The sequence below is a fragment of the Pinus tabuliformis genome, chromosome 2_1 (genome assembly GCF_031772625.1).
Source record: "Pinus tabuliformis cultivar Carrire ecotype Pingquan chromosome 2_1, CPIR1, whole genome shotgun sequence".
Classification (NCBI taxonomy): Eukaryota; Viridiplantae; Streptophyta; class Pinopsida; order Pinales; family Pinaceae; genus Pinus; species Pinus tabuliformis.
Window position 1 is genome coordinate 442,238,397 of NC_142299.1, and position 9,160 is coordinate 442,247,556.

Genomic DNA, 9,160 nt, shown 5'->3' on the forward strand with positions numbered 1-9,160 from the left:
CTCAGATTTCAACAAAGAGGGAGCACATAATGTTGACAATGATTGTTATATGTAGTTCTTTACAGTAACTTTTCAAATCCAACATTTTCATTTCTCTTGTGTGTTTCGTAATGTGTTATATTTATTTATTTTCTTATATATATACATATCATGGTAGTAATTATATCTAATTTCAAACATATAGGTAACTACCAAGTTAAACATATGAATGTATATATCAAGCCTCTTATCAACGAGTTACTAAAGTTATGGGTCAACATCACTATGTATGACATCTATAAACCAATAAGGTAGAGGAAATTTCAATTCCATTGAATACTTGTATGAACAATTCATGATGCTCCAGGACTAACACATTTTGGTGGTAATGTTCCAATATTTCACTTTAATAATATATAATTATTTGAAGATACAACGTATGTTTTTAAAATAATTGCTTTATATAATTGACATTAATACATTAAAGGAACTATGGAATCCACCTCAAGAAAATGAGCTTCATCTCTATGTTTGCTAATAAAAGCATTAGGTAGCATGTAGAATCCCAATGAGGCATCAATTAATGGCTCGTCATTGAATATGGATGGATTGATAGGGTTGCAGTGAGCCATTTGATACATGGGTGCAATACTATGACCCATTACATACTTTGGAATATCTCTTAAATTGTTTGTTTGCATGGGTTTCCTTGTAACAGTGGTTATCATGTTATGCATTACATGAATGTTCTCTAGGGGGGTGCAGTGTTACCATGTACAATTGAATCATGGGTTGCTGGGGCAATGGAAAGAGGACATCCGACCCCATTTCTCCACCTTAGTCACCTCATCTACAGATAGTAAATGACCTATTTATTATTGTTGGATAGTTGATTAATGTCAGTAAATTACACAAGTCATAAATGTTGGGTTTTTAAGTAATCATATGATTCATGACGACTATATAGATGAGATGGTCCATTGTGAGACTTTCATATTGTAGTGGGGTGCTAATTCTTGCATAAAATGGTATCAATGTAAGAAGAGCCTATGAAATGGGAAGAAGAAAATAAAAATGAGGAAGACAATATTATGTTAGTAGAGGATAAGATGGTGTTGCATAAGGAAACTTTTTTGCTAAACTTGTTGGAAATATAACTAGTTCCAGTCTTCACAATTGTTGTTGTACTCATTTCAACATGTAGTCTATGTAACAAATAAGAGAAGAAAAGAAAAAGTTATTATTTTAAATCATGGATTTCATGCTCATTATTGATGGTATTGTATGTAAAAGCATGTTCGTTATTCTTCTAGGGTTTTTTAGGTCTTATGAGTTATTGTCATGAGTCAAGAAAGTCAACATCATGTTTATAAGACCTTTCCGGGAAAAATGTAATTGGATAAAGAATTATTTTGAGCCTGGAAAATCCAAGAAACTCCAAAAGTACAATTCGGACCTAGTAGCTTTAGGTCAGCCTAAAGGAGGCAATTCAACCCTTTAGAAAAGTTATAAATACAAGCACTTCGACCTAATTTGTGTCTCATTCACTCACAAGTTCAATTTCAAGAAGGAAGTTCAACCTGTAGCTGGGAAGCAGAAGAAAAAGATAGAAAAGGTCTAAAAGAAGAAAGGAAGGAAGGAAATCTTGTTTTTGGGCTCACTCTCTCACACACATATGAAGGATTAGGGTTTATGCAACTTCCAAGAAGGTTGAAATCGCAGGTCTGAGTTGTAGTATCAAGTAGCTGCGAGAGAAAGATATTTTGTTTTAACTTGGTTGACCTTGGACGACTTCTTGAAGGGTTGAGTTAGATTTTCTACAACATCTATAGGGCTCAAGTTGTAGGTTGAAGTAGTAGTACTAAAGCTGGAAAGTCTAAGTTTCAATGTGAAGCTGGTTGAGGCTAGATCATGGAAATACTTGACTAGAAATGTTGACTTGGTACTTGGAGGAGGATTTGGTCTAGGGATTGGCTCTTCGTTGTCTGTTTTGAAGCAAATTCTACAAGAAGAGAAGATTTTTCCGATTTTCCCCTTGGAGGGGTTTTTTTCCCTCGTTGAGACCCTAATTTATATGTCCTCTGTTGCTACTATTTTTTTTCTTGATATTTTTTTGATGAAAGGATCTAAATAAAGAACACAATAATACTAACTAAATTCACAAGAAAACATTAAGGTTAAGAAAAATTGGAATTAATAGCTGCCACTTTGTATTTTTCCAACAAAACTAAGAGAAGGGGAATAAAGTACCATTCATGAAGTGTTGACATGGAAGTTGTAAGATATAGGAATAAGAGGAACCCATGAAGAAATGAATGGTTGAAGAATGGAGAGACTAAATAATGGTTGAGGCTACAATGCTTTTTGGCGTGACAACCCAATGATCTTTGAAATTTAGAGGAAGAGGGAATTAAGGCTAGTTTTGTAATATTTATGTAGAAAATGATTAATAAATAAAGAAAAGAGACTAAGCACATTGTTAGTGAATTTTTTCCTTTGAGTCTCCACATTTAATTTATCATACTTATAGGATGATGTCATTATTTATTACAACCAATGATCTATCAATTTTTGTTGTGCATACTTAATTAACATCATTAAATGATATAGGTCATACATGTTGTTGGGGTTTTGTATAATTTATCATGTTTATATGATGATATCATCATTTATTGCAACAAATGATCTATCAATTTGTTGTGCATACTTAATTAACATCATTAAATGATATAGGTCATACATGTAGTTGGGGTTTGTATAATCATGGGATTCATGAAGACAATTTGTTGTGCATACTTAATTAACATCATTAAATGATATAGGTCATACAAGTTGTTGGGGTTTTGTATAATCATGGGATTCATGAAGACAAGTTGTTGGGGTTTTGTATAATCATGGGATTCATAAAGACTATGTAGAAGTGTTCATTATAAAAAAATTGACATTGTAGAAAATGGTTTTTCTTGTATAACTTTCTCACACTTACACACAATTAGTGCTACAATTTCCTTAAAAGTTTTATATTAAATTACATTTGAAATTTTCAAGTTATTTCATAAATTTTATTGAAGTAATGGTTGATTTTCCTTGAATTTCTCGCATTTGTACTTAATTTAATGACATTATTTTCGTTTCTTTATTATTGCCTTTGAATTTTTCAACTCATTTCTAAAAAATCATAATAATAATTTTTTTTAGTTTTTTTAATAATTTTATCATGTCTATACCTAAATTTATACCCAAATTTATGATGACATAAAAAATATTACTACTAAACCGACTATATATATAAAATGGTTAGTACACATTGATAGGCATCGAAACACTTACATCATGATATCTCAAATTTCCAAAGTTAAACAAAAATCATAAAAAAATAAGTAGATTATAATTTTATTTAAAATTATTACCATTAATTATAAAAAGGATTGATATATGAATTAAACATATATATATATATATATATATATATATATATATATATATATATTAAAAAACAAATAACAAAATTCTTAACTATGGATATTGTCTCCCACTTTATTATGGAGAGTCTTAACTTGTAAATTGAGTTTGTTACAATACCATGGCTCACTACTACCACATTGCCCAAAAAGCCATAGCTGAGATTGATATGAATAATATGCCTTTTTTTATTAATCATTTTGATTAAAAGAGTAAATAGAATATAACTACTTTTGAGATAAATATCAGTCTTTGTTTTTTGGCTATTTCAAAGTATTTGTGGAAGTTAAAACTATATCACTCACTTAATAATTATTGATAATTAAATGAAAATTTTAAAGTCTTATTCTGAATGTTATCGCCATAATTACATAAAAAAATAAAAAATCAAATACCAATAAAAGATATAAAATTTATAAAAACATTTAAACTATGTCATTATTCATAACTTAAGAATGAAAATGTAAACAATGTTCCATAATTATATAAAAGAATAATCAAATACCAATAATAAATTTAAAATTGATAAGAACATTTAAACCATGACATTATTTATAATGTAAGCATCAGAATGTAAACGATGTGTCATGGTAGTCTGGAATGTGGCCTTTTTTTTCAAACATTTGACGTGAGGAGTGCTTGAATCTTGTTTTCGAGGTGGAAATAGATTCAACACCAACAAAAATAGCTAGACACTCAAAATCTTAAAGCTTAACAACTATAACTTAAATTTCCAAAAATATTCATAAAATTTATAATCAAAATCATGCTGAAATTTCTATTATTTTCTATCAAAAATTATACCTCATTAAACCATATCATTGTAAAGTAAATACACCACCTCAACTTAAATCTAAATGGTAGAGTATAAAACATTAAACAACGTTTTTAATTTTATGCGAATGTAATCTTTTTTAATGTGAATGTATTTTTTTCCAATGGCATGTTACCCACACGCCATTGTCTTCACAGTCACCAGCCGACACCAGCCCATACCTGACGACACCAGCCCATAGCCACCCATGATAGCTATCAAACTGACACGCACCTCTCCCCCTTCACCGTGCCATTGTTCATCATCCCACTATATTAACAGCCTTATGGAGGGGGTGATGGTTTTGGCCTGCCTTTGACTACGTTCTCTCAGGCAGCGGGGTTTTTTTGAATACAATTCTCTTCCCCTTGGCTAAAACTCGCTGGCTCTTCGAATCTTCGGGTATTTGATTATGCTTGAAGCAAATGGTCGTTCTCCCCTCGACACGCGCTTGGAAAGAGGTCAATTTTGTGAACAATCCCTCCCAGTTTATGATTTTTCTGATTCTGTAAATTTTAGCTTCTGGAAATAGTTCTTAGTTTCCTTTTAACACTGTTTTAGCATTTGTAATTTGGAAATGCATCTAAAGAATGACCGCTAGAGTTTGGAGGGATTTAAGTATAAATTTCCTTTGGCATGCTCCTTAAAATTCCTAAGACTGGGTTTGATAGATGTCACTATGGTCTGGGAAATCTTCCGCTTCCTGAAAAAGTTCATAGTAATTCATAAGCCGTGCTCAGACTTTCGTTTCAAAATAGGAGGGTGGTGGTGTATCGTTGAAATCTACTGTTGTTGTTTAGTGTGTCAAGACACGTCTTCTAGTTAACAAAAGCAGGGTGATGGTAGTCTCTCTGAGCCTCCATCCAAAGCTGGAACACTCTGTCTCTGTAGTATTTGGAATTGTCATGGTATGCAACCAGAAGCTCTGCCCATCAACCGGCGTCTCAAAATTTTCTGGACTGAAATTTTTTTTACGGGCCCGGATTATCTTAGCCTTATCTGGAATTGTTTTTTCAAATCTCTTTGGGATTTGAATTATGTCCTTAGATGACGTGTACTAGTACTTAAAGGCATAAACAATCCGGTTTCACCAACTTTCAGTAATTTACCTTCTGTAGTCCCGTAACCCTACAGTTATTATCTATGACCAAAAGGTGATCTCTATCTCCGTGTCTGCCTTGGGTCCTAGAACCATAATTCTCGAGTCTTCTAAGTATCCGTTTCAGTGTCAGAGATGGTGTAACATCACTCAAATTCCCTCGTCTGACATTTAATCAATCTAGGCTTTATATTCAGAGTGAGGTCAGAGCCTGATTAATGTTCTGGTACCAAATCGATCCACAAATCCATTTTAGGACTAAGGTACTGGCTCAAATCTTGAGGTAGCGGTTTTTCGGAGGCGCATGGAGGGTGACTCAAACGCGTCAGCCACGGAAGCCATGGTCAAAGAAGCAATCCAAGCCAAGAAGGCATGGGAGGATGCCACGCTGTCAGGTGGATGGCATTCCACCCTGGACGAAGTGGTTGTTAAACTGGCGATGGGTGTTGATGATAGAGAGAGAAAAGGTGTCCATAGGAACAAGTTGTCCAAGAAGGATGACAGGAGGGATAATAACCAACAGAAAATAATGATGCGAGAACATGCCAGCAGTTACAACAAGGCCTGCAACCCTGTCAAAACTTCTTCCCCGCCAACTGCAATTAAACTGGACAACATTCACCTGACCGAAAGAATAGAAAGCTTACAGAACCTTGCCTTGGTGGGAAATTGGCATTTTCCAGAAATGGACGATGCCGGGATGAGAAAGTAGCTCGAGGTTCACTGGAAACCTGTGATTGGATATTCCCCCATCATTTCTAATCTTATGAAAGGATGGTACTGCTTCCATTTCCTAAAGGCCTGTGATGTAGGATCCATTCTGAAATGTCCATGGGTATACAATAGGAGCTTCCTCGCCCTCTACAGGTGGTACATAGGATTTAACCCTTTAAAAATACACCAATGAATAACCTTATTTGGGTTAAGCTCCCAAATCTGCCTCTGGAGCTGTGGTCCAAGGAGACGCTTGCTGAAATAGGTAATTCTATTGGAAGATTTGTTTATGTCGACCCATGGTGCCTGGGTGCGAAGGACAAGAGAATAGCGTGGATAATTATTGAGAAGGCCTATAGGGGGGGTTCCTGGACCATATTGAGATTGCCTGGAGAGACTTGAAGATCAAACAAAGATTGGATTTTTGGGGCATCCCTTTCAGGTGCTCTGCGTGTCACAGAACAAGTCACCTCATCCAAAATTGTCATCAGCTACCGTCGTCAAAAAGTAGGATGATGCAACGTAAGACCAGGGTAGACTCTCTTACGCTCAGTGAAAAGGAAGCCCTATCTCCTTCAGCTCCTCTCTCTCCGACAGAACTTGTGAATGGGAAAGTTTCTGAAAATCTGGATAACAATGTCATCCTTTCTCCGCAGTATTTGTCTCAGGAGGTCTCTTATGAACGTGAATCAAGACCCAAAGCTCGAGAAAGGTAGTAGGTTCCTCACAAATCAAGGATTCGAATATCCAGTGCCAGTCTATCCTGGAGCCATTTGATGACAATGCTATCCCGTGTCCTCCCACCATACAGCTCAAAGACTTTATAGTAGGATCCCACCCCATTCCTATTTCTTCATCTTCACCGTCGCCCAAAAAGTCTATGAAATTACCTTCGAAAGGAAAGGAGCCAATGCCGACTATTACCCCTTTAAATTCCCCGACCTCCTCACCTGTTAATCCATATGACAATGACCTTGATTTTCTCTTAAGCAGAAAATCCCTAGAGCTGGAACCGCTGACTATTCATAAACCGGGTTATCAGGGAGAGCCTTTTATTAGCCCAAACTCTGCAAAGAATATAACAGTCAGAAAGAAACATAATGGGGGCAGCAGATATTTTAGGGGAAGGACAATTATAGCAGATGGTGGCATAAGGAAACTATCCTTGACTGAGGTTCCCATCTATGATATGTCAGAGACATAGCCTCTTAGAGCATGTGTGGCTGGTAACTCTTCCAAATGACCTTTATGATTTCCATGAACATTCGAGGTCTGGGCGCAGATCTCAAATTTTTGGCGCTAAAATATCTCTTCTATTCTGCTCAGCCAAAAATCATTTTAATACAAGAAACGATGCATAGCAGCCATGTATCAATTGCCTACTTTAGGAAAATGTTTCCCTCATGGTTCTTGGTAGCTTCAGAGGCTAAGGGTCTATCGGGAGGGTTGGCGGTTCTGTGGAATCCTTATTGGATCAGGGCGAGGGCGTACAAGTGTTTCGCCGACATTCTCATTACGACATCCATCAGAGGGAAAAAATGCCCTATAAATATCTTAAATACTTACGCCCCTTACAAGAACAGATTCTTTTTTTGGGATAAATTTTTTGCCTCAGAAATTTTTGGTATAGAATCACTGATGATTGCAGGCGATCTCAACGTAACTCTATGCAATGAAGAAAGATGGGGAAACTGCAGGAAAAAGATCCGCTTGCTGACCGCATAAAGCATGAGTTACTACAGAGAAATTTTGTAGATATTGTACCTTCAAAGATGATGCCGATGTGGGATAATGGAAGGTTAGAAAAGGTGTATATCGCTAAAAGGATCGATCGTTTCATCATTCACGGCAGTATCATTGATAAAATGGGAATGCCTCACTCATCCATTGGGACTACTCTTATATCTGATCATAGACCGATTTATTTTGGTTGGAAGGAAAGCGTTTTCAGAAAGGGGTACCCTTTTAGGTTCAATAGAACATGGCTACAAGACCCAGACTTCAATGAGGTTGTAACTAAAACTTGGAAGGATTTTTCTGCTAAGGTTTCGGATCCCCCGCTTATGACTTTCAGAGACAAGATGAAGGCCATGAGAAAAGTGGTCAAAGAGTGGCAATTTAAAAAAAGACAGAGGGACAGAGCCTCCCTTCATGAAATGCAGAGGGAGCTAGACAAGATCCACATGGATTTGAATGCAAATTCCCTTCCATTCAGCATGAGATGCCAGATAAAAGAGTTGGAAAGGAAAAAACAAGACATTTTGAAAGAGGAGGAAGCCTTTTGGAGACTCAAAAGTAGAGCAACCTGGCTTAAGGAGGGTGACAGGAATATGAAGTTCTTTCATAAATATGCAAATTCCAGGCCAGTAAAAAATACCATATGGAGGATAAGCAATGGTCAGGGAGGCTTTTATGTCACTCAACAAGATATCTCTAGGGAAGCTGTAAATTATTTTAAAACCCAATATAAAAGAAGGGAAGGTTGCGGTATCCAGGACATTCTATGGAGGATTGATTTGGTGCCTCAGATGTGAAAAATAAAATGAGAGTCTCTTTTGGCCTATAACAAAGGACGAGCTTATGGGTGTTTTGAAGGACTTTAAAAAGGACGAATGTCCTGGCTCGGATGGCTAGACAATAGAATTTTTTATTCACTTCTTTGATACCATCAAACAAGATCTATTGAGGATGGTCGAAGCATCAAGAATATCAGGTAGCATCCATCAGATTACATCCTCCACCCTAATAGCCCTTATCCCGAAAAAAGAGGAGACAGTTTCCTTCCAAGATTTTCGGCCGATATCCTTATGCAAAATTTCTTTCAAAATCATCACAAAAATTATTGCAGAAAGGATAAAAGAAACTCTTGCCACCTTTATTACTAAGGATCAACATGCTTTTTTAAAGGGAAGGAATATCTTGGATGACGTTGCCAATACACAGGAAAGCTTGTTTTCCATGCTCTCGGAGAAATCAGAAGCTGCCATTCTGAAAATTGATTTACAAAAAGCTTATGATTGCTTGGACTGGGGCTTCATAAAATGTTTATTGGCAAAAATTGGTCTAAGACCAAACTCCATTAGTTGGATTAT

At 36.0% G+C, this 9,160-nt stretch overlaps 1 protein-coding gene across 1 annotated transcript; it reads left to right on the forward strand.

The window, feature by feature from the left end:
- Positions 1-7,750: 7,750 nt before the first annotated feature.
- Positions 7,751-8,602, forward strand: LOC149200825 (uncharacterized). Its single transcript, XM_089401090.1, has one exon. The coding sequence runs from the start codon at positions 7,751-7,753 to the stop codon at positions 8,600-8,602; it is 852 nt and encodes a 283-aa protein (XP_089257216.1).
- The last annotated feature ends 558 nt before the right edge of the window (positions 8,603-9,160 follow it).